This window comes from Lissotriton helveticus, chromosome 11 (genome assembly GCF_964261635.1).
Source record: "Lissotriton helveticus chromosome 11, aLisHel1.1, whole genome shotgun sequence".
NCBI lineage: Eukaryota > Metazoa > Chordata > Amphibia > Caudata > Salamandridae > Lissotriton > Lissotriton helveticus.
Window position 1 is genome coordinate 1176920192 of NC_136072.1, and position 27036 is coordinate 1176947227.

General features: G+C 44.7%; 1 protein-coding gene across 1 annotated transcript; it reads right to left on the reverse strand.

Annotated features, from left to right (window-relative positions):
• Positions 1-531: 531 nt before the first annotated feature.
• LOC144790958 (uncharacterized) lies at positions 532-25536 on the reverse strand. The gene is made up of 3 exons (XM_078665577.1): positions 25002-25536; positions 22567-24929; positions 532-634 (listed from the first exon to the last, which is right to left on the reverse strand). The coding sequence occupies exons 2-3, from the start codon at positions 24795-24797 to the stop codon at positions 532-534; spliced, it is 2334 nt and encodes a 777-aa protein (XP_078521703.1). The 5' UTR covers positions 24798-24929; positions 25002-25536.
• Between the last annotated feature and the right edge of the window lie 1500 nt (positions 25537-27036).

Sequence of the window (27036 nt, forward strand, 5' to 3'; positions counted from 1 at the left end):
CTGAGAACCACATCTACAGCTGGGATCAGAGGCCCAGATGGAATCTGTCCTACAAACCTGCTGCATGGTAATAAAGGGCTACATATGTTCTGCGGATGTTGTTAAGAGCATCACAGGACCAACATCCTCCAAAATCACAAGTCTATACACTTCTATAGGCTATTGAAGTAGCTGCAGCTATTTAGGAAGGACCTCAAACCCTGGTTCTTGGACTGGACTGCAGAGCCACCCACTCAGCGCCTTGAGACCCTAATGTTATGTTATGTTAACCAGCATTTATAACGAGCACAGCTACTCAGAAGTGTCCCGGCTCGAAAGCCTAGGCAGGGGAGATCAGAAATGGAAGATGCGACAAAAGAGCTAAAAAAGCCATGTTTTTAACTGCTTTTTGAACACCCTAAGATCGTGGATGTTCCTGCGCTTAAAAAGGCAGGCGGTTCCAGGCCAAAGCTGCCTTTACAGAGTGGGTGAGTAGTCACAATTTATTAAAAACCTGATTGACTGATTGAAAGTCCCTGTGCTCAGGGCCATCTAGGGAACTGCCTGCCCAGCTTTCAGGAGGGAAGCAAAACTGTCCTCTAAATCAGGGACAGCCACCTGGGAGGCGATTCCAAACCAGGTACCCCACATGAGCCTGTCCAAGAAGGAGGAGAGAAATCACTCGAGCTAGAGTTGCAACCGTTCATCCCGGTGGAAATTGTGGGCCCATTTTGTGCTGTTACCGTCTCAGGATACTGGTCCAAATTGTAATACAGAGAGAACCTCAGGCCATTCATGGAAGGAGGAGGCCCAGCTGTGGTGAGGTGAAGAGGCTTACCAGATTATTACAGAATATATATTACCATTACTTTCACTCCGCATGAGGTAAAAGATTATGGGGCTAATTTACAAGAGGACTGTGCCACCGGAGCGACACTCTGGTGGCACAGGCCTCTTAATTATAATTAATAAGCGAAACTGCCCTCGGTGGCTTTGCATGGCCTCATAGATAGGAAGTAAGACAAAGCAACGCAAGTCACTGCCTTGCCTTACTCTACATCAAAGAGGCGTTCCATGGGCATCGCTGTGGGTGCTTCCATGCAACCCCCATGGATTTGACACTGCACCAGATTTACAAAATCATGTAAACAAGGGGAGCGCCAAAACCGTATGCCTCCCAGAGCAGGCATAGTGAGGAGATATGTTTGCATTTCTCCTCGTCTTTAACTTTTTGCACGTGTGCTGCATTCTGCACCACACATAGAACAAGGAAAATGCCTCAGGGATTGTTTTTACACAGGAATGTGTTCCTTCCTGCACAAAACAATCCTGCATGCAACTTAGACAGCCTTGCACCATACTGCAAGGACGCCTGCATTGAGGCTAGGCGGACAAAACGATGCCTGCACAGTGGGAAAGGACAAGATTGTTTTGCATATCATAAACATGGTACATTCCTGCCCATTCCCTTTGACACGGGGCAGCACACCAAAGTGACTTGCCGCACTGCCCTGTGTCAAAAACTCGTAAATGAGGCCCTACAAGGGACCTAGGTATGCGGAGAGCCACAAATGACGTTTGCCCCAACCCACTTTTCAGCTTGTAAACAGGAGCGTAGCGTCCATTGGTGCAGCAGGTGCAGTGACACCAAGGCCCAGAGGCCGCACTGGCCCACTGAACCCTGACTATTGCTGTATTTCACATTTCAAAGAGGAAGGGGGTTCTTGCGAGGCAATCGTGTGCACACAAGTTTGTGCCTGTAATTCCCCAGCGGGGGCCTATTTATTACTACTACCAGAAGGAACTGAACCCCTTTGCCGCGGCAGTGCGGCACTTACGCAAAATGGGCGGGGCCGTGTAGGCCGTCGGATGCGAGCAGCACTACGAAGTTAGTACTCGCGACATCCAACGGCCGACGGCAGCACTTAAGGGGTTAAAATGGAAGCACGTTGCATAAGACAAGGATAGCATTGCCCAATTGTATCATTTTTGGATTCAACGTGTGTGCTTTCTCTGATCCTGCTTCCTCACCCTACACTGTTATGGATCTCCTTCTCAAGTGCTTTGAAGTCATGAAAACCACCAAACATTCATCACTAGAACTAGGTTGCACCAGCACATCCCACATGGTAGAGCAAGACGTAGAGGAAATCAAAGACCTCCCTTTTTATAGCCGTTAAATGTGGATCTTTAGGCCAAATTCAGCCTGCTAGGATAAACCAGAAGGAAGTCCAAAGGAAGACTAGAACCACCTGGGATACCATTGTCTGGGAGGATGTTCTAAGTGCCGCCATATCCGGAATTCAGACAACCTTCTGACATATGATCGCTCACAGTGCAAACGAATGCAAAATGAGATGGGAAAGCAACATTCATTCTCAAGACTGGACTGCTCATTTCTGATCCTTATGCAGCAGTGAAATCTCTAGTCCAGCCTTTGAACCAGCTGCTTTGCCCGCTGAGAAAACTGACCCTAATCCGCTGGTACCACCTGCTCCATTTGAACCTGAGCTGAGCAATGACCTAGATTGTTGCTTCTTCTCCATTGCGGAAACTGAATGAGCTATCGACTCACAGAAAGTGGGCAAGGTGCCCGGACTGGACAAGAATCCTGCGGATTTCTTTAAATCGGAGCCCTCTTTGTGTATTATTTATTTATTTATTTATTTTAGAGGTTTTATATAGCACTAGGTGAACCCAGGGGTATCAGAGCGCTTTACATTTTAGAGACAAGAAGGTCAATAAGACAGGGGACATACATAGCATCAATGTATATAAACAACATATAAGTCTCCGCCTGATAGATTTCAAAATTATACATATGGGAAATAAGCACATTAAAATATGGAAGATGTGAATAATCAAAAATATCAAAAGGCAACAAATTGAAAAAAAGCGGGAGGGGCAGCGGTGAGGGGGGGTTGGAGGGGATGAGGGCTGAAGGTGGAATAAGGGAAGGGGGGTACAAGGAGGAGTGAAGGTGGTAAACAGGGAGGGGGAAGTGACGAGGAGGAAGGGCGAGTAAGGCTGAAAAAAAGGGAGGGCGGATGCATCTAGGGTCGGACAGATGTGGCCAGTGGAAGAGAATAGATATGGATCAGGGTCCCCAGTATTTATTGAGGAGATGTAGTTTGAGTTCTTTTTTGAAGATAGTGTAGGAAGGGTTGCAGCGAAGGTCAGTTGGAAGGGCATTCCAAATGCAAGGAGCGTTGCCGGAAAAGGATCGAGACTGGGTGGTTTTCTTTTTTAGAAGGGGAGGGCATAAGAAGTAGGGTGTTAGTACTTCTCAAGGAACGGGAGCAACCGGCTTTAGTGAGTTTGTTAGCGAGGTAGGTCGTTGTAAACGTCGTTTACAATGCGGTGTTTACACCGCACGACCTTTACCACGCTGCCATTACATCGCAAGTCATTACTACGACTTGCGCTGGATGGCGCTCTTGGTAAAGGAATATTGTGATTTTCTATTCCAACACCTTCCCTACTGTTACGTGGGCTAGAGTTGGAATAGAAAATCATAATAATCCTCAATCCGCGCCCTCCAATGCAAGTCGTTGTAACGACTTGCGTTGTAAAATCCGCGATGTAAAGTACCGCGATCAAAATGATTGCGTTGTACTATCATACATCCCACGTAGCTAATGCCATTATGGTGGGTTCCTAAATTCCTGCCAGTTGGAAACGAGCAGAGGTGGTGCCTATATACAAGAAGGACCTAAAATCCAACCCCACCAATTATTGGCCAATAAGCCTAATTTACGGTGTCAAAAAAATCATCTGCAAGCAGGACACCGTGCAACATGTCTTTAGATTCCAACTTATGAGACGGAAGGTGGTAGATGTTAACAAGAGTAGCATATACGTTGCATTGGTTGACCTAAGGGCAGCCTTCGACATGGTCCTCAAAGCAAAGAACTGGCATACCATAGGTGATTTAGGGCTCCCACCTCCCCTTCTGGACATTATTATGTGTCTCCACACACACAATCACTCCCAAATCAGATGGGGTCGAAAAGGAGAAGTAACTGACAGAATAAAGGTCGCCAGGGGAGTCCGCCAAAGGTGCCTTCTGGCCCCAACACTTTTTTTCCTTCTCTTTTTAAATGGTTGTGTAGACTTTCTTTTGGATTTAAAAAATGATTCCCAAGTGTTGTGTGGTATGACAATACCAGCCCTATAGACAACACCTTGCTTCAAAAACAAAAAGAGGAATAGAAACTCTGCTAGCCAGGTTTAAGTTGTTCCGCACTAATCATGGCCTACGAATTAATACCAGCAAAAACAAGTTTATGGACATCCAGCCACGTAGGTTCTTTAAAGGGTCAATACATTTGGACGGTGAAGTTCTGGAGAGGGTCAAGATTTTGATTATTTAGGACTTGCCTATCAATTAGTAATTCCTGGGATAGCCAGATCTCCAGGAGCATGCCGGTATTAAAACACAGGGCCGCCGCCATGATGGGATTTGCCAAGGATACCATGTTTTACCCTGTCTCTCCACCTTTAAAAATATGAAGAGCCCAAGCTCTGGCAGCAGCAATATATATGGATCTGAGCTATGGGGCTACAGAAGTATTGACGCATTAGTATTGACGCATTAGTATTGACGCATTAGGTGTCATAGACATGTTCTTGAGGTCAGTACTAACAATCCCCCAAAGACCCCCTTTAGACTTGAAGCTAGACCTGGGAATCTAATCTCTTGCCCCAAAAGCAAAACTCAAACCAATCAAGTACTGGCTGAGCACTAGGTCTGCCATCAAGCTGGAACCCTTTAGAGTGTGCCTTAGTGATATCCTGTCAAGCCGAGGAGGAGCCGAGAGGCTGGTATGGCTAAAATTCATAAAGGAGACGCTAAATTCCATGGGCTTGACAGAGTTCTGGACTAATCCAGGTCCATCACTGGTTTCTCTGTCAAGAGTGTGAATACCCTTTTTGGGATCTTTAGGTGAGGAAACTGCTCTACAAAGTAAATTCAGGCTCACTAATAGATAGATTCATAGAAGTTAAACCTCTTCCCCTTTCGAGCAATACATGGACAATATTGATACACCTTTTATTAGAACATTGGAATGTTGGGAGCTTCATTGAAAACAATGGAGTGCTCCGGGCTTATGGCTGGTATAAGCCTGGAGCTCCAACATTCCAATGTTTCTTAGTTCACAGCTCCGACTGTGAACAAAGGCCTCAGGGAGCCTGAGGGGATTCCAATCCCCTCACGCTCCCATAAGGCTTTGTTCTTTTTTGGTAGAACATTCTGCCCGCTAGTGGCAGAATGTTCTAATAGCCTTATAGCCCTTCGTAGCTGGGCTATACCGGCTATTAAAGTCCCTTGCCCTTGTTAAAGGCCCTCGCCTTTGGCTCGGGCCTTTAACGCTGGAGAGGGCCTTTAATAGCCAGTATAGCCCTCTATGGCGGGCTATAAGGCTATGTTAAAGCCCTCTACATAAGATTCAAGCTTGGCACCTTACCACTAGCTACCTTTACTACCAAGAGGAAGTGCCCATAGTATGGGAGCAAGTTATGCCCAGTGTGTAATGAAGCAGAAGAAACTATAGAGCATTTTCTATTCTTCTGTGCGAGATACTCTGGGCAGCGTAAACGCTGGGTCGTCCCTCTGAGCCGTACCCTGGTCACTCCCCAGCACCAGATGCCATTAAGAATACGCAGATCAGACGCCATACCCTACAATTTATTTTCTATAGCTAAATACTTAGAGTGCATCTGGCCCATTCGAGCCAAGATCATATCCTCATCTCCCTCTTCAGAGTAATTGTGACGGATGCTCCTAAACCTATTAATTTGGACAGTAGTAGACCAATGTAATGTTTGTCGTAGCAGTCATCCTAATGTCTTCCTGCTCATCGTAGAGCGCCTCCTATTAGCATTCCTGCTCTGAGATTGTACAATGATTTCACGGGGAAGAAAGATCTGATCCTCAATCTTTATTATTATTTGTATTTAAGGGCAACCCTAGTTTAATGATGTTATCTCTGTTACAATGATTGTTCATACCAAAGCATATATTATGTAGGATTTGCATATTTTTTATTGGCTGTGTGAACATTTTATTCATTTTTCTGTATAAATTGACTATGAATTTCTGACGCTTGGCATATCATGTTTATGTACAGGTTGAAATCACATGTGTATATGTCTTGTTCAGACTTGCCAATAGTTTACATTGTGCTTTTATGGTCTTTAACCGAAATAAAGTGTTTTTAATGATGGTGGAAAACCAACGCTACCTGTACTTTATCGCGACACTAGGTCTCGGTGATGCCTACTGCATCTTTACAAAGCTCCTGGCCCTGATTGCTGGGTTTTTCTGCCTTCAGTGCTACCTCTGCTGCCCCTGGCTGAACAATGAGAGATACATCACAGGAGGAGTAGAGTCCTGTCTGTTCCTAACCTTCAGGACCATGTACTATCCTGGGCTCTCAGTGAAATATCAAGGACCCGCTGTAGTGTTTTCCAAAAAATTCCATCCAGGGAAGTTCTGGACTGCAGTCTGCAGACGGTTTTCAATCCTCTGGATGGTGTAACAATAATTAGTGAGATGGTGGACCACAGTTCCAGGATCTTCTGGGACCACCAAGAGAAATATGGGGACTGTTGCTAGTCTAAGTCTTCCATGTCCTTCTTCTCTTGGTGCCCATCTTCCGATGGCGAGCATCCAGTCATGATGGTCTGTTAGGATGGCAATTCTGCCTGCCCTCTTCACAGCTCACAGTAACAACCTATTCATCAGAGTGTGGGTGACGGGGGGCTGCTCTCAGTGGCTTGTGAACGAGCCAGGTTTGCCATTCCACGTAAACTTTCTGTTGCTAAATGTGATCTTTCTAGTATTGAGAGACCATCTGAAAGTGGAGAGATGAAGAGATGTGACGTTTCATGTGGGCAATGCCATGGCCAGTGCCTGGACACCCTCACGGATGACAAGAAGTGCTCTACAAATCTACTGATTGATTGATAGACTGATTGGCCCTCTGCTATATATGGATGTAAGGAAGTATCCATTCTATGCAACTCTACTGGCTGGTGGAAGACCTGCGGGAATGGAATCACAGCATCGCATGTTCTTGTTTAACCCCAGCATAGAACCTCGCATTGCAGAGATCAACGACATCAGTACAGAAAGCCTGGACAGGCTTCACCACTCCAAGTATGAGTGGGAAACTCTCCAAGAACTCCTTAGTCCCGTCTCTATGGGGTCATCCAACCGCAGACTCCTTTGACGCTCATCTAAACAACGGATTTACTTAGTTCTCACCTGAGTTTATTTTTTCCTTGGCTTGAATTGAGGTCACTCCTAAATACCCTTGCCTGTCTAACAAATATGTGTTCTTATCATACACTGAGAATGATCAGAAACGACCTGTCTGCTCTTAATAACTGACTATAGGGGAGCATTGAACTATCCTTCGAAGATGCTTCCATGACATCACAAATGAGAAATGTCCGTCTGTTGGCTTCACACACAAACCATGAATGAAATACCTTCCTTCAGAGAGACTTATGAGCCTATTTATGAGAGGCTTGCGCGCCAAGCATCACAAAATGCGATGCAGGGCGTGCTACAAAATTCATGTATTTGTTTAATTGTTTACTTACCTCCAATCATCCATATTCCGGTGTTTACAACCCCCACCCTGCCCCTCCCCGCCCCGCTTTTCTGCCCCACAGAACTCCCTCCACGGCCCGTGGCTGCTTGCAGCGCTTCCCTACACTAATTCCCCATAAACGAGGGCTGTAGTGTCTAAAACTGACTTGCCGGAGTTTTATATTGTAACATAAGTTGTGTAAAGTAGCGAACACAGTAAGCATTATGCTGATTCATCCATTGTCTCTAACATACACCAAAGCTTTTCAATAAAACCCTACCTGTTTTCCATTTGCAAGCCCTACTTAGCAGTCCTTAGTACCATTTCTGTTCAAAACAATGAATACATATTTTTGTATACAACAATGCTAGTTTCTTCTGCCTCACTGTAAAAATTGTTTATTAATAGCATTGCTCTTGTAATGTGAAATATTTGCCAAAAAGGAGACCGCATACCAATTTCTACAGACACATGTGAGTGCTCGAGGTGTCTTTTGTTTCAGTTCCTGACTCTTTTATGTATTTTTTTTGTATTGACTGCCTTGTTCAGTTCATTCCTTAAATCTCTATCCACTTTCATTGCATAATCTGTGGGACTATTTTTTACATATAGCAAAAAGCACCTGATCGAACAGACAAAGTGGTATTGTAATCGGTACCTTAGATTTTCTATTGGACCTGCAAGTACTGAGGACTGAAAAGCTGCAATAGACCTGGTTATTCTCTCACCCACCATTGTTGCCTCTCATTGTTAGTAAGGCCCTTAAATGTGATATGGTCTGTGTACTAAAAAGAGGTATAAACTTTTGTCGTACAACTACTTATAATGTTGTTGATATCAAAATTAATGTTTATAAATTTGTAAGACAACTTGAAATAGATATTTTTTGCAAATCAAAATTGCAGGAAATAAAATGCATAAACAAAGTGATGTGGTGGGTATGACTTTGCTATTGTCAATTACTAAATGTGAGGACAACCCAGTTAAAATTCATAATGTATTACAAGACTTAGAATTATGTACTGACTTTAGCGAGTGCAGCGGACTAAAAAGGAAATCTAAGTGGACCCCACAACTGTCGAGTTGTAATATTAGTGACTTATTTCACAGAATAGTTATAAAATGAATTGATGATTGAATAGCAGTATATCTCACAAAAGATTGGGTCTACAGCAGTGTCATCACCACACAGGAATACCTTGCACTACAGGATTTGAGAACGGACAGTAGTCTAATAATCAGGGAAGCAGACAAGGAGGGTAACATAGTGGTAATGGACAGAGACAAAGATGAAGAATACATTTTTAGACAACTGGATGATGTTACCTGTTATATGAAACTAGACTATAATCCGATTCCAGAAGTCTCTAATATAATTAATACTAACCTTAAACTGTAGCATGAATTGGGATTACTTGATGAGGATGAATATGTCTATCTAATGGTGGAACACCCCAGATTTCCCAGCATCAATACGTTACCTAAAATACACAAAAACATGCTTTCCCCACTTGGGTAATATATCGGGCAATAGGAGCCCGACTCAGAGACTGCCAGAGTATGCTGATATTTTTTTACGACCATATGTATCCTACCCCCGTCGCATATCAGGGACATAAAACACTTATTGAATGTACTCAACGACGTGACATGGGAAGATACTATGACCCTAGTGACCATGGATGTGGTTATACTCTATACAAATATACTTCACCAACATGGCATCACTGCTTTGATGTATTTTCTATATAAGAGACAACTAGATCTTCTGGATCACTCTGAAATGATAGAGATGTCCATAAAATGATACCTGAGAATAATGTGTTTCTGTTCAAAGACATGTGGTTCAAACAGAAATGTGGGACTGCCATGGGCTCAAATTTTGCACCGTCTTTTGCCAACCTTTTTATGGGATAGCTTGAGGTTATGCATGTCTGGGGCCCAACAAGGGACAAGTGGAATGCACACATACACCATTGGGGCCACTACATTGTTGACTGCTTAATGATATGGACTGGTAGACAAGTAGAACTAATGATTTTTTTAACATTTATGAATGACAATCCTAACAATATTTCCTTTACGATGGAACATAGCCAAGAGAAGATTGCATTTCTTGATCTGGAACTATATATAAATGGAGACAGGATTGAGAGCAGGATGTACAGAAAAGCCACAGCTTGTAACACACTACTTCATGCTAGTAGCTCACATCCCAAATGCCAGGTTAACTCAATACCAAATGGAGAGATACTCAGAGCTAGACGTAATTGTAGCAATGACTATGATATCCTAGAGAATATGAAAGATATAGGAGCCAGACTCCAGATGTGCGTTACGAAGAGAATATTATTTTGAAAGCAAGCAACAAGACCAGGGCTCTGGGACCTATGAATACATTAAGGGATGTACAGGACCCAATAGTGGGAATAAGGTACCTATACAGCTAAATACAAACTATCATCCTTTTTTACAAAAACTGTACAGTATACTTAGAAAACACTGGTCCCTGAAACATTACGAACATTTCCCATCAATTCCCTGGGATTACATATAAAAGGAAAAACAAGATACGTAATATCATTAGTCCTATTTATCCTAAGCTTGAGACTCCTGAGAGATGGTTACACAAGAAAACTATAGGTTCATGTAAGTGTGGACACTATAACATGTGTAGAATAGCAGTGAATGGTATCAAGTAATGTTCTTATAATGACATGAGAGAATATAAGATAAATGTGCACATTGATTCTACCACTAAATATATTGTATGTATCCTCATCTGCAAAAGTGATAAGATTTATGTTTGGAGCACGATCAGGTCACTCAGGGAGTGCATTTCTGAACATTTCAGAACATTAAATCAATGTGATGAATGATATCCCGTGGTGGTTTATGCAAAAGAATGTGAGGCTCAAGATGAACATCTTAGCTATAGGTTCCATGGGATTGAAGCAGTGCGTAGAAATATGAGGGCGGCAACCATGAACTGAGGTTGTGCCAATGTGAAGCACGGTGGATCATGAAACTGCAGGCGGTGGAATCAGGTTTGAATTATGATCATAAGCTCCAATATGGTCACACAGATATTTATATACATTTATTTTCCACAACATAGCCTTTTCTGATTACTCCTAGCGGAATTGGGTACTGAGACTTTGCAATGATGATGAAGTAGTTTAGCAATATATGGCTTACACCATCGACATTATGAGGTTGTTTACACCATTCCATGAACACCAATGCAGAATCTGTGGTTCTTCTGAGACAACACATAATTATGACTGATTTTGTTGCACATACTAATATTTAGTTTGGACACGTATGAATATACTGACAGGACAATACAATGATAATATTCAGATGACTATAGTTGCTATAATATGACATAATATTCCCTTAATTAAATGATGGAGTGCGGGTTTTCGATTTCAACTTTGTCACCATGTAGTATTGTTATGTGACAATAAAATTTAGATGGGCACTAGCAAAGTCAAGATGGCAGCAAAGCGACATGATCAAGGATTAGTCAGTTTTCTATCTCAATAGCTGTGGCATAATAAAAAATAGCCACTCCAAGATGGCATGTATGCCGCACGCCGATACATAGCGGTCTGAATACTCTCTGTCGCACTACAAACAGCTATGGAGGTAAGATGAGATAATACAATTACTATCTTAATCTATATGCATTTAATCATTTTGGGCTGATTATGATTCTACCTCATTGTGAAGGTATATTATGTAACATTGGTTATAATTTTGATGCACACCAATTGAGTTTGGACTGAAACTCAGGGATTTGAGTTTTTTTTAAATATATGTAATACGGCAACCAGTGTCAGTTAGCATTACAATAGCATGATATAACTTTCGAGTGAGATACAGGAGATTCTATGCTAACATCGTGGAATAGAGGGGCATATTATCAACAAAAGGTGATACATTATCGCCGCTTTTATCGGCAGAACACTGCAGATAAAACGGCAGTAATGGGCTTGATAATATGCCCTTGAGAATTCCCATAGAAGCCCATGTTCACACCAGAACCTGCGCTTCTATGGGAATTCTCAAGGGCATATTATCAAGCCCATTATCACTGTTTTATCGGCAATTTTCTACCGATAAACGCGGCGATAATGTATCGCCTTCTGTTGATAATATGCCCCCTAGTGTATATTATTACGATGTTCCTGTTCAACTAGAGATAACATTATGGACTAGTTTTAACATACCATTCAATGAGGCTGAAACGGCACATTATATCACCATCTTACCGAGATACGATTAGGACTTATTTATCCATCTTAACACTGGCAGATAGAACCAATATATGGGACATCTACTACATGATTTTGCAGAAAACGAGCATACGCTGCAAAGATACTATTGGATGTATTGGGTAAGATCCGTGTGCTATATTTAGCTTGAGAAACAGTTGAATAATTTGAGATACGGATGTGTTAGGACGCATACTTAATAACATATTTACATCTGGGCACAGAAGGTACAACTTCAGATACTGGATTTGAATTTTGAAGAACAATTGTTAGGTTGAGTTGTTGTCTGACTTGTCCCCTTTTTACTGGGTGCCTACTTTACGGATTAGTCTTTTTCATCTGGTGATGGCTAATATTTCTCCTTTTGGCTTCACGATGATCTTACCCTGTGGATCTCTTTTTAATTTACTTTATCTAATGCTCTTAATTTTATTTTTTTGCCTAACATAATTTTGATCACTTTTTCAACTTTATGCATAACTAATAAAGAACCCCTATTTGGGTTGCTAAATAACATTACTTCTGTTCCAGACCTTCCTGAACATTTGTTCTTTGTATCTGGTCTTGAAACTGGCTTTTAGATTGCCCCATCTCATAGACACTAACACTGACTCTGGTGGTGGAGTATGAACCTTATACAGTTATAATGTCTGACTTGGGGATGGTTATTGTTTATTTTGTAGCCCTGATGAAGTCGCTGGTATACTATTACCATATGACGAATTACGTGTTGGCTGCAATCGTAAGGCTTCCTATGGCATTATAAATTTTGCTGAATCTACGTGAAGATTTGAAAGAGAATAAATGAAACATCAACCATTACAACACTATTTGGACTACTAAATTTCTTTGATATGTTTTTTGGTGCTGAGAACCAACTTAAGTTAGCTGACATGATTTGCCCACACTCCCAGTTGCTCGTATATTGTTATTTTGTGCTCCTTTTTGTTTGAATATAAATTATTCACTTGCTTGCGCTCTGAGATAACTATGATTTAAGGGAGGGAGGCATCAGTCTATTCAACAGGCTTAAGTGTTGTGTGTAATAGGTTTGCTTAGAAAGCGGTATTCTATATTGAGACACTCCACATCCCTTTAGCAGATTGCCCTCGCGACCTTGCACATTTTGGTTAATAAATCCAACCTGACAGAGGGGGGTTAACCACTGAAATCCAGTAGCGCTGGTGCCATTGAAGAGTAGCGGGTGCGGGGAAGGTTCGGGGGAACGATGGACAACAAATAAAATACAAAAATATATTTTAAAAATAGCTTACCTGCAGCCAGCCGCATCACACTCTTCTGCTCCAGTCCACTGCAGGCACATGACACCAGACTTTTCTGTGGCCAATCCTGATGCTGCTCTCATGCAGCATCAGGAATGGCCTGAGTGCTCTGAATTTGCACTTCCAGTGAGACTGGTTGACTATGCCTGCTGTCTCCAACCCGGCAACACAACGAGTTGAAGTGCTGACAGCCAGTCAAATTTTAGTAGGATTCGCAAGTTCACTGCAAGGGTTCACAACCTTAGAGATCTATATTTTTTAAAGATGGATATCTCAAAAACTACTGAACGGATTTACTGCAAGCACGCGCACTGAACACAGCTTCAGTACGCATGTCGGTTTGGCCATCCTGAGATGGCCGGCCAAACCCAAATGCGCATTGAAACCAGTGCATACTACTCCCCCCTCAAGTGATTGGCATCCCCCTGGCTCCGCCTCAAAAGACTTGGCCTGGAAAGGAAATATAAAATGATAATAAAACAAGTTTTTATCGTTTTATTTTTCCGTTCCTGACGTTTTGAGGCAGCTGGTGAGGCGTTGACTCTCCTCTGCCATAGCGGAGGGCCGCCACTGCTGACGTCTTGTTTTAGTATGGACTTATTGGAATTTTATAAATATTTTATCTCTATATCCCCTCTTCTCAACAGTTTTTGCGATTTTGCACATTTTGTGAACAAATCCATATTGTAGGGGGGAGGGGTCGTTTGTTGAAGTCCTGTCATAGCATGCTCTTGATTTTGTTTATTAGTATCTGGAAGGGCGAGATTTTGATCGATACCTTATATCTATTGATCTAAACCTCGATCTGGTCGACTGAACCTTTGTTGCCTGTCTTTGAGGAAGAAAGTACATCCATTTCCAAGTTAGTTCACCCAATAAAGGACTCTGCTCCCAAAGATCACAAACAACTTCTAGCTTTCAAAAGTTTATTGTAAGGATATGATAAGCTGCAAATACAGGCATCTCAGAATGAGATTCACGAGATACACAGGTCCAACTACATACATGTGCTCTCTGAAAGCCCTCAGACGAGCAACGGAAATCACTAACACAAGTTCTAAGAATAATAAAGCTATCAGCATTGACGCATATCTCTCCTTCATTTAAGTTGGAGGAAAACGCACAGGTTAGGCTGTCCCTACCCTGCTCTAGATGGTATCCCTACTTAACCAAATCCCAACCTAACAAAGGTGTCAGCAGTGAATGACCCCCAAGGGAAGTCACCCACTCTTAGTCTCTTGGTGAAAACCTATAGTTCTCCAGTCATGACCCCTCTCTGCCTACCCATCAGCTCTCTAAAGGGTCCTCAGGCATCTGCTCTAACTCCACCCAGGGGTGCTGTCCCTAATACAAAACAATCAACAACATTTGAGACGCCCCTCACGAGACGCCCCTCACGTGGTGTAGCTTCTGGCTTTTTCCATGATGCTTTGTATTGGGCCTCATACGTTGGAGTTGACCTTGCTTCTCAGACTCTTCCCCGGCCCGCTGATACCCCTTAAACATTCCGGAACCCTCCTCCATGTCTGGGCCGTCTACTGAACAGACCTCTATTCATATTATTTATAATTGGATTCCCCCTTTTCTCTTGCAGACAGCCATCTGCAGCCAAGATCCCAACTCTCATAGACTTTCAAAAAGGTTCGCAACAATTCTTAGCCCAGACATGTACGTGTAAACCAACGTTAAAACATTTCAGGCCTACAACATTTCTCATAATGATTATAGCATTCAACTCCTTCATTAATTAAAGCATGTTAATACTCTTATTCTATTATTCAGTAAACACATTTATAAATCATGGCCCATTAATGCAATGACCAAAACATTAGTACAATCTATGTCGTGAAAAGAAACACCTTCCCTTTAGCTCTGGCCCTGAGGCCTACCACATTCTGCGTTTAACCACATACCATCTTACATTTTAACAGCTACACGACATGGATTCAGGAATGATCACATCTAATAAAATCATATAGTGTCACACATTTCTGTATTAGTTCCACTTCTACTTAAATCTCTACATTAGCTATACATTCAGAATATAATTGCAGATACTATTAGCACTCATGGCATTTCTCCTCATGATTTGTGCTTACTACAGGTAAGTGTGATGCACTCATACATTTAGGTCAGTTTGCGCTCTCTCAGTTCCCCCCTTTGATGACCTCTCGGGGTCATCACTAACTTTAAACTGCAGTTATTGGTAGCATAACTTGTCTCTGCGCTTCCAGAGCCCTCAGACTCCTGTACTGATTTTCTTGTATGGCAGCCAATCTCTGCAGCTGCTCTCTTTGGGCCCTTTCTGACCTTCTTGTTCTGTACCATTTGAATACCCTCACCAATCCCCACAATATGATCCCACAGATCAATATTATGATGATAGGTTTTAGTATATACCACACAAAGCTTTTGCCTAGGGTGGAGATCCACCCTCCAACTGCACTCATTCCGTGGCCCACCTTTTCCCAGACATTTTCTCTACTCAAGTCTTCGATCTCCTTGTGAATATCAGTTATGTTCCTAATAACTTTCTCAAGGGGCTTTGAATTGTCTGGAATGTAAGTACAACATTCCTGGACCTTCAAAGCCTTACAGACTCCGCCCTCTTTTGCTAGTAGGACATCTAACGCAAGACGGTTCTGAAGAACCATAGCCCTTATCGATTGCATCTCTCCTTCTACCAGCAGTAAGGACTGAGCAGTGCTGGCAGACAACCTGTCGACGACTGTTGCCAGTCGTCTAATTTTAACGTCATTAAGGATTAGTCCCAAAAGAGGGAACATAGCTCCAAAGACATCTCCAACCATTTCTGCATCTCCTACATCTCTCCTTCCCCTCGATGATGTCTTGCCCTCAATGATCCTTAAGTCTTGTGCATGATATATTTTGGGGAAGACAATTGCTAGGTAACATGATCCATACCAGTTGTCAGGTAGTCTCACGTAGGCATTTCTTCCACATACAAAATACACATTTGGAATCACTTGCATTCCCTTCAGGAAATCTTTAGTATAGTACTCTATATTGAAAGCATGTTCACAGTCGACTTCTCCCACATATACATTTTCATAATACGTTTTGGCTCGGTGAAGACATAGCTTTCCTCTCTGCGTCTTATCTAAAGCTATTGGACCACTACTACCCTTTCTCTTGTGTGCCTTCTCTTCCTCGGTCCAATCTGTTTTCCATTGTCCTGATTTTTTCAAAATCTTTTGTCTCCTGTAACGATCATCTACCTGCCCTATGAACTTCTTCTCGACTTCTGACACCTTGCATGTCAGGTTATTTCTACGGGCATGTGAAGTATCTAAGGTAATCCAAGGAATGAAGAACTTGGCCAATCTGTCTTCACTCTTCCAGTAGTCCCATTTGTTCATCTGCTTATAATTTGGGACTTCTGGCAACACTGAATCATAATTGGAGAAATAGTATTCAAAACTATCTCTCTCATAAAATATACTAAGCAATAAGCTACATGTAATGCCATATGTCAGCGGGAGGTGATGATATCGAATGCCTTCATCTACAGACGCCGGCAACTGCATGCAGACGTAACAATCCTTAACCTCCATGGCATCCACGTATTCATATAAGAGTTTAGCATAAGCATTTGACCTAAAGTCTCCTTGGGACTCATCTACGTGTAACCTGCGGGCTTCTGCAGCTAATAACGCTTTCTCTTGAGTGTTTTCCCTTTTCTCACCAGCAACAGTAGGTGTAAGCGTTTCTACAGATTTCACATCAGTTACCTTCGCCTCTTCCTCATGTCCCTTTACATAAGAAATTGTTACCACTAAAGCTATTAATATTATCACTCCTACTATTAGTGTACCTATTATACATTTAGCTCTGCGGTTCTGGGTGCCGGCTTCCATTTCGTCAGACAATATGGCTCTCTCTTATCTTGGCAAAAGTTCTTTTCTTCTCGTTCCTTTACAGTCTCTTTTTAATCCTTTTGTCTTTAGAATCCACACAACTGGAAGCTGACAACCTTCTTCGCAAAAGTCCTTTAACAGTTCAATAAAGACAACCCTAGCCCTTCTCCATCAACTCAAGGGAAGTTCCCTAATATTCTCTGCTTCCTGGGCGCTAGGTAATCTTCTTTTTCTGCTCGCTTTATTTACAAAGTCCTTAACAGTCTACTATCAGGTTTGTGCTTGCAGCTTCAATAGCAAAGTTCAGTATTTCCAAACGAAGATTGTGCTCTTCATGTGCTGTTATCGTTGTACCAAAGTCGGGGAATTGCAATTCTGAAAGAAACATGTGTTTTAACTTGCTGAGGCGGGGAGGTCTGGGGAGCATGAATGTTAGTGACCCTTCTTGTTCGACTCCGGGTACCAACAGTCGTATTTCCACGGTGACGATGGGCTCAGAACTGGACACCACCACCGCTCGGATCCTCCCTGTCTCCTGTTTCACAGACATTTGTCGCCAGATATGTCCACTCAGGTGTGGAGTATCTTCTGTTAGGCACACGCACTCTTCTTGACCTTCTTCGGTCCGGTGCTTCAGCGCCCTGAGCACCTTCTTCCGGGTCTGAGTCTTCTGATATCGGAGGAAGGGTTATCTCTGGAGTTGACCTCAGGCTAGAGCTCCTTCTTTGCGGCCAATTAGCTTCTCCACGTGCCCTTCTACTCCTTCTCCTTCTTGTCTGTTCTCGCTCTCTGTCAGACCTGTCAGTGTCTGACTCGTACTCCCAGCTACTTTCTCCTTCTGTAGCGTCGTCTGTTTCGCTGTTGTACTGACCGTCCTCAGCTTGGTCAGACTCGTTCCCTGCTTCCGCTGGCACCTCTACAGCTTGACTAGCCCCCTCTGTGGCTTCTCGGTCCTCAGTTGGACGTCTATCCGAGAGAGGAGCTGTTTCTTCCAGAGGTGCTGGAACCCTTCGCGTATGTGACGCGTGGATCCAATTGGGCAGGCCTCCCACCTTCACAGCTGTGTTCGTGATCAGGATGATCTGGAAGGGCCCACGCCAACGAACATCCAGGCAGCTTCTTCTCACATGTTTTTTCACCAGGACCCAGTCCCCAGGATACAGGTCATGGCACGGGCCCTGGCACGATGGAACCTCGGCAGCCTGCACCTGAAGGGACACAGAACGAATGGCGTCAGACAGCCCCTTACAATAGTCCAGGATCATATCATCTGTGATATTTAACAGTGCAGCAGTTGGGACAGATGGCAGCCTCATTGCTCTCCCCATTAACACCTCATGTGGTGACAACCCTGTTCTTCTGTCTGGGGTACTACGAAGGCTCATGAGGACCAATGGCAGGGCGTCAGGCCAACTCAGGGTCGTTGAGGCACAAACTTTTGCTATTCTGGCCTTGATCGTGCCATTGATCTGCTCCACAATTCCTGAGGCTTCTGGTCGGTAACTGCAATGCAACTTCTGATCGATATTTAGAGCTGCACAAATCATCTTCACAAGCTCGCTGTTAAAATGCGTTCCCCTATCTGATTCCAAAAAGGCCGGCACCCCGAAGCGCGGAATGAGTTCCCTAAGCAGTAACTTGGCCACTGTGAGGGTGTCGCACCTACGTGTAGGGTATGCCTCAACCCATCTGGAGAATACACAAACAACCACCAGGACATAGCGGAGGCGGTTGCACCTTGGCATTTCAATGAAATCTATCTGCATTCGATTGAATGGACCTCCAGACCTTCCTATGTGGCTCAGTGCAACTGGTGTTCTTTTTCCTACGTTCAGCTGCTGACAGGTCACACAACGCTGGCACACTGCTTCTGCTGCTATTCTAAACTTAGGATTGTACCAGGTCTGTCTAAACACTCTCAGCATAGCATCTCTACCTAAGTGTACGGGACCATGTATGAGTCTGGCCATTGGGCTCACCATCTGATTGGGCAACACTGCTCTGCCGTCTGCTGAGACCCAAAAATGGGACTCACCCATTACACATCCTGCCTTTTCCCATGTTTCTTTTTCACAATCAGGAGCATTTTCTTGCATGTTTGACAGTTCATCCCAAGTATCAACAGTTTCCAATATCATGGCTAATTCAGTCCTTACATTTATTCCACCCACTTCCACCTCTGTGAAAGAGTACCCTTGCTCCGCGCAATACCGCGCAACTTCATCAGCATATCTATTGCCTTTCGAAACGAAGTCCTCATTTCTGGTATGTGCGGTGCACTTTACAACTGCAATACCTGCTGGGCATTGCAACGCCTCTAACAACAGGCGCACAAACTCTCCATTGCGAATGGGAGAGCCTGAAGAGGTCATGAACCCTCTTTGAGACCATAACTGCCCGTAATCATGAACCACCCCATAACCATATTGGCTGTCGGTGTATATGGTGACTCGAATTTGATTGCTTGCCAAGCAAGCACGTGTCAAGGCAATAATCTCGGCTACCTGAGCGGAGTGTACTCCTTCCAGGCACCCAGCTTCCACAACTCCAGCAATTGTACAAACAGCATAAGCTGCTCTCAACTGCCCAACTTCGTCTCTTACACATGAGCCATCGACAAAGAAAATTTCGTCTGGGTCGGTCAGTGGCTCATCTACGATGTCGGGTCTGGGTTTGGTGCATAGTTCAGTCACATCGAGGCAGTCATGGTCTGTACATTCATCATCATCCTCGATATCATTTGGGAGTGGCATCAAGGTGGCAGGGTTCAAAACAGAGCATCTCTTGAGGGTCACATTCTCTGCAGCAAGAATAACTTGCTCATAGCGCGTGAGCCTGCTGTTGGTCAGATGCTGTGTTTTGGTCCTGGTCATCAACAGTTCAACAGAATGGGGCACGCACACCTCTAACGGGTGCCCCATGACGATATTTTCACATCTTTCAATGCTGACACCCGTTGCAGCAACGGATTTGAGACATCCGGGCAACGCTGCGGCTACTGGGTCTAAAGTAGCCGAGAAATAAGCAACTGGTCTACGGGCATTCCCATGGATTTGGACTAACACAGACAACGCGCAACCTTCTCTCTCACAACAGTAAAGAAAAAATGGTTTATTGTAATCAGGCATTCCCAATGCCGGAGCACGACACAGGTCCTCTCGCAGCTGTAAGAATGCCATCAAACAGTCTTTGTCCCATGGTACCGGATCGCTCACCTCCTTGTGCGTCAGTTTTTGCAAGGGCTTTGCTTTCAGTGAAAAGTTCGCGATCCACTGTCGGCAATAACCCACCATCCCTAGGAACATCCTGACCTCTCTCTGTGTTTTAGGCGCATTCATTTTCATGATCGCCTCTATCCTGTCTGGTGACACCTTTCGTTTTCCTTTCTCTATTCTGTGTCCCAAGTACTGCACTTCTGTCAGGCAGTACTGCAACTTTCCCGGGGACACCTTGTGCCCATTGGCAGCTAGGTGATTTAACAAAGCAATGGAGTCCTCCCTGCAAGCTTCTTCTGTTTCTGACGCCACGAGGAGGTCGTCTATGTACTGGACCAGAACTGACTTCTGGGGCAGCACTAGACTTTCAAGATTTTTCTTCAAAAGCTGGTTAAAGATCGATGGGCTCTCTGTATACCCCTGAGGGATACGACACCATGTTAGGACGCGATTTTCCAGCTTAAATGCGAAAAGAAAATGGCTTTCTTCGTCCAGAGGGATCGAAAAGAAAGCCTGACAAAGATCAATCACAGTGAACCACTCAGCTTGGAATGGAATCTGAAACAGTATCACTGATGGATTCGGTACCACTGGACAACACGAAACGACTATGTTATTAATCTTTCGAAGGTCCTGTACTATCCGAAATTTCCCATTTGGTTTCTGCAGACCCATAATCGGGGAGTTGCATGGACTACCCACGATTTCTTTCAGTATTCCCTGTTTAATCATGGACTCGATCACGGGTTTTATGCCTGCAATCGTTTCTGGAGTCAATTTATATTGGGGTGTTCTTGGGAACTCAGCATGCGGTTTCACTACAATTTTCACTGGGTCCACCCCTTTGACCAATCCTATCTCTTCCCCAGTGAAATCCCATACTTCTGGTGCCACTGTCTCTCTCAAGTCCCAGGGGAGCTCATCTACTGTCAAAGTAGGGTACAGCTCCACGCATATTCTTGAGTTTGCAACTTTGAAGTCTGCGTCATCATCATTGGTCAATACCTCCACTCCCTGTGGTGTACAGTATATTGTACAATTCAATTTACACAACAGGTCTCTCCCTAGCAGACACACAGGGCTTGAATCGCAAACCACAAATTGGTGCTCATCGCTGTACTTCCCTATTTTCACCTGTACCGGTTCTGTCAATTGGCTGGTTATTCTCCTGTTTGCGACCCCTACCACTTGTATGGTCTCTCCAGACATGGGCAGGTCTGGAACTGCAGCTGATCTGATCGTGGACCTAGTGGCTCCTGTGTCCACCAGAAATGTCGTAGGGCACCCTGCTACTTCTGCTTCCACATAGGGTCCCCTCTGGTCCACCTCTAAGGCTGCCCCGAGGGTGCAGTCTTCTCTTTCCACTCTCTGTCCGGTTAATGGGTCCACATAATAGCACTCTTCACCTTCTACAAACAGGGGCATTTGTCTATAGGTCTTACCCACAGTCCCTACTCGAGGAGGTTGCGGGAACTGGGCTCGGGGAGGAGCCCCCCCCCCCTTTGAGCACCTTTCCCTGGTATGTCGTCACCCCTCTTGTAGGTGCGCTCTGGACCTCTTCCTCCTCTATCTCTTGTTCTCCTATCTCTACATTGTAGGGACACTCGCGTTTCCAATGCCCCACCTCGTTACACTGGTGGCACCTAGTCGTTTTCTTCAAGGCAGCTATGTCTATTCTGGGTCTAAAGGTAGAACTCTCCTCATTGCCCTTGTTCTGACTGTACTGCTTCTTTCCTCCTGTACCTGTTCCTTGCTGCTGTTGCTGCGGTCCCCCCTTTCCTGCTGACTGCATCTGTACCACCATCAACTTTTCTTTTAGTTTCTTAGCCTTGGAGTCTATCTCATCACAGCAGTACCTGGCATATCTCAGTATTTCGTCTAGGGGCTTACTTTGCCAGCAAATCGAGTGTTGCTGAATCATTAAACTAATATCCGGTCTCAGTCCCAGGACGAACTTGGACACAAATTGCCCTATGTCTTTTGGATCCATTACATCCAAGCCGCTATACTGTTTAAACGCCTTCAGCAATCTCTCGTAATATTCGTGGACTGTCTCTTTGGGTTCCTGTCTGGTTCGGTCTATTCTGACCCAATCTATGTCTTGCATTGGCACTTTCTCTTTCAGCCAAGTCATCACTCTCTCGAATTTTGCCATCACAATCTCGGACGGCCCATTAGTCTTAGCATCTCTCTCTGGCTCCGTTGTGGGCCACTCAGCGCTAACCTTGCATGCTGTCCACAGATCTCCTGGTACTACAATGTCAAACAGCGTGTTCAGATCTATCCATAGGACCTTTGAGATTTTTACAAACCTCTCGACTTGCTTGTACCACTCCACTGGGTTTTCCCGCAATTTGGGGAAGGAAGTGGTAAAAGCAGCTAAATCTCCCCTACTCCAAGGGACATGCACATAGTTCCCATTTGCGACTTCACGCAAAGGGTATGCTTCTGTTCCCTGCAGCCTTCCTGGTATCATACCAAGCGTGCTTCTCCTGCCGGTCCCTTTCTTGGACCACCTCTCTTCCCACTTATCTAGAGCCCTCCATGTCCTTATTCCAGCGATCAGTTCCCTTATGTGTGTTTTCAGCCCAATCGTTCTCCTCTCATCTAGGTCTCGATCTGTGTAATGTAGCCTGTGGTTACCCTGTAGTGCTTTGGTTCTTGACAGGTCCACCATATATTTGCCTGCTAGTTCGACTAACTTCTCGTGGACTGCTCTCGCCTTTCGAGTGATGTCCTTTGCCATATACAGTATTTCATCCTGCTCATACATTTCCATTCTTTCTAAAGGCAGGGTACCATCTACCATGTCATCCAGGTCTGACCTTAAGCTGGCGACATCGAGTCTCTTGGCTTTTATCTCAGCTCGCAATATGTCTTTCGAAGGGGGCTCACTGGTCTCCCTACCATCCCAACTCCGAGCTCTACGTTTGGGCTCGGGAGAGTTAATGGGTGCTCTCCCTTGCTCCCATCTCTCCAGGTCCCATGCTCGGCCATCCGATCTTGGAAGGTGATGGAACACGGGCCTGTTACCCCTACTCTTGCTCTGCCCACTCTCTTCTTCTTCTCTCCTCTCACCGTACACCTCTCTGTTATTTTCCCTCTGGTCGCTACTCTCCCTTTGCCTAGTATCACTCAGTATCCGATACGATCCTTCCTGGTTCCCCATATTCCCTGGGCTGCGCTCGTGTCCGTCATCACAGGGACTATGGTGCGACCTCTCACAACTCCCATTCAGTTCTCTGGTGCCGGGCACACAGTGTGGACACTTAAAGCTGTTTCTGTACTCTTGCGCTCTCCTCTCCCCTTCACTGAGTATTGGGCGCGACACCCCTCCACTCCCGGGGCCCCCGTTTTCCAGGTCTGTTCTATCTCCACTCCGGGCCCAATGGGTGACTCCCCTACTATCTCTCTCTCTACAGTCCCACTCCGGGCTGCTCTCCCCAGCCCCGCAGTGAGTCCGAGCTCTGCTGTCCTGACTTTCCCTTTCAGCTTCTGCAGCTATGATGCTCTTGTGAGCCTCCACTGCCTCATCCCACTGCTTCATGTACTCATTTAGCTCTTGAAAGGATTTTCGTCCAGATCCCCTCAGATCCACTGGCCATCTAGGGCCCCCAGGATCCCCTCCTGGGTCCCCTACTGGGTGCACCGGAGTGCTCCATTCTCTTGGTATCGGCATCTGACTTGGGGCCTTAATCGTATCGTTCCTCCTTGCCGTCCCTGCTCTTTCTCTGTCCTTCCGTACCCGTTCTTCCCCTCTTGCTCTTTCTTGGTCATATATCGATATTATAGGACCTATGGTAACAGGTACCTGTAGTGCATCTGGTAATGTGTAGGATGTGGCGCACTTCGTTTCCGGCGCTCTTTGTACCACAAACCTACCGACCACCTGTTGCACCTGACTAGGCTGGGACAGCTCTTTCTTTGCCTCAGGATCCCACTCTGAACTGGGAAGCGGTCCATGCTCTCCTGCATTGCCCCCCTTTTCTCCTTCACTATGCCCGACCTCTCCCCCTGCTCTATTATACGGGGGTGGCCTGTCTGTCAATAATCTGTTTATCAGGCTGTCCTCTGTTTCGCTCTCATCATCTTCTTCTAGGGGGCTTTTATTTTCGGGCACCTCTAACACTGGGTACAGTTTATTTACTTCCATGTTATGCACTCTCCATCTTTTAGCATCCGCATCCCACCTGGCATCCTGCACTGCCCTTACCGATCGTTTCACCCTTTCTTGTCGTCTGTTCATATTCTTTTCATGCGCTGCCCTAATCCATGCTTCAAGGGCTTCAAACTGGGTCGGTCTAGGCAAGGGTCTCATTGAGGTCATGACTGATTTTAATCGATGTAACACCTCTAATCTGAACGTCCCGTACTTCGGGAACGTCAGTTCCTCATTTCCTTCCGTAATCTTACTCCACTCTGATATCCAAAGGATCGTATGCAACCCAACATTCACTGCCATGTAACGAGCCGGCGTACCCTCCGGCGGGGCTTCTTCCCCTTCATACGATCCCCGCTTCTCTTTTTTAAACACCGCTCTCAGCCATTTAAAACACTTCATAATTATGCGCACAATATCCAGCCTCGCTACTCTGTTTACTTCCTGATGACAATCCACCAATCCTGTCGCGGCTTTGCTAACTTGGCCTATCGCAGCGCGGTCTTTCTCCGGTCGGCCAATCACGTCGCGACCCTGTCTGACGTCTTTGCTAGCTGGCCTATCACAGCGCGGTCTTTCTCCGGTCGGCCAATCACGTCGCGACACTTTCTGACGTCACTTTTCTCCGCTTCGCAGCAGCACCCCTCCTTTCTCAACTCGTCTCCCGGTTATGCATGCGTCCCATTCATACACCGAAAAATGACTACTTCCGACCAAGCGGTCACTTCCCTCGACTGTACGTCCACAGTCTATATGTAATTGTCAACACAACTGACGAAATGTCTATCGTCTCTCTGATAGGTTGCTTACACACACAGTAACTTCCGACCAGCGTCCGTTACTCACGCACTCACTCTTACGTTCCCCCTATCTCGGTCTTTCGGGTGATCAATGGTACCTCATGACCCCCTTCACACTAGTTAACAATTACTCTGGGTGTCCGATACACCCGAACCACTTAAGCTCTCCTTGAACTTAAGATTTCCACCGGTTGCGCGCGCTCACAACCTGTTCCACAGTCACTCTACAGACATTCAACTCCGCCAGACATTACAACATAGATACAATACAAAACACCGCAATCTAACACGCATAACCCTTTATACTCACTCTCGACCGATACTGCTGCTTTTTCTGTCTCACGTCATCCGGATCTTCTTCAGCGGGCGGTTCTTCCGATCATCGATTTCTAGGGGCCTTGGGGTAAGCTAACCTGGCCTAGGTTACCGTCCTCAAGAAGGCAACCATCCTCTATAGCTACCAACTGGAAGGGCGAGATTTTGATCGATACCTTATATCTATTGATCTAAACCTCGATCTGGTCGACTGAACCTTTGTTGCCTGTCTTTGAGGAAGAAAGTACATCCATTTCCAAGTTAGTTCACCCAATAAAGGACTCTGCTCCCAAAGATCACAAACAACTTCTAGCTTTCAAAAGTTTATTGTAAGGATATGATAAGCTGCAAATACAGGCATCTCAGAATGAGATTCACGAGATACACAGGTCCAACTACATACATGTGCTCTCTGAAAGCCCTCAGACGAGCAACGGAAATCACTAACACAAGTTCTAAGAATAATAAAGCTATCAGCATTGACGCATATCTCTCCTTCATTTAAGTTGGAGGAAAACGCACAGGTTAGGCTGTCCCTACCCTGCTCTAGATGGTATCCCTACTTAACCAAATCCCAACCTAACAAAGGTGTCAGCAGTGAATGACCCCCAAGGGAAGTCACCCACTCTTAGTCTCTTGGTGAAAACCTATAGTTCTCCAGTCATGACCCCTCTCTGCCTACCCATCAGCTCTCTAAAGGGTCCTCAGGCATCTGCTCTAACTCCACCCAGGGGTGCTGTCCCTAATACAAAACAATCAACAACATTTGAGACGCCCCTCACGAGACGCCCCTCACGTGGTGTAGCTTCTGGCTTTTTCCATGATGCTTTGTATTGGGCCTCATACGTTGGAGTTGACCTTGCTTCTCAGACTCTTCCCCGGCCCGCTGATACCCCTTAAACATTCCGGAACCCTCCTCCATGTCTGGGCCGTCTACTGAACAGACCTCTATTCATATTATTTATAATTGGATTCCCCCTTTTCTCTTGCAGACAGCCATCTGCAGCCAAGATCCCAACTCTCATAGACTTTCAAAAAGGTTCGCAACAATTCTTAGCCCAGACATGTACGTGTAAACCAACGTTAAAACATTTCAGGCCTACAACATTTCTCATAATGATTATAGCATTCAACTCCTTCATTAATTAAAGCATGTTAATACTCTTATTCTATTATTCAGTAAACACATTTATAAATCATGGCCCATTAATGCAATGACCAAAACATTAGTACAATCTATGTCGTGAAAAGAAACACCTTCCCTTTAGCTCTGGCCCTGAGGCCTACCACATTCTGCGTTTAACCACATACCATCTTACATTTTAACAGCTACACGACATGGATTCAGGAATGATCACATCTAATAAAATCATATAGTGTCACACATTTCTGTATTAGTTCCACTTCTACTTAAATCTCTACATTAGCTATACATTCAGAATATAATTGCAGATACTATTAGCACTCATGGCATTTCTCCTCATGATTTGTGCTTACTACAGGTAAGTGTGATGCACTCATACATT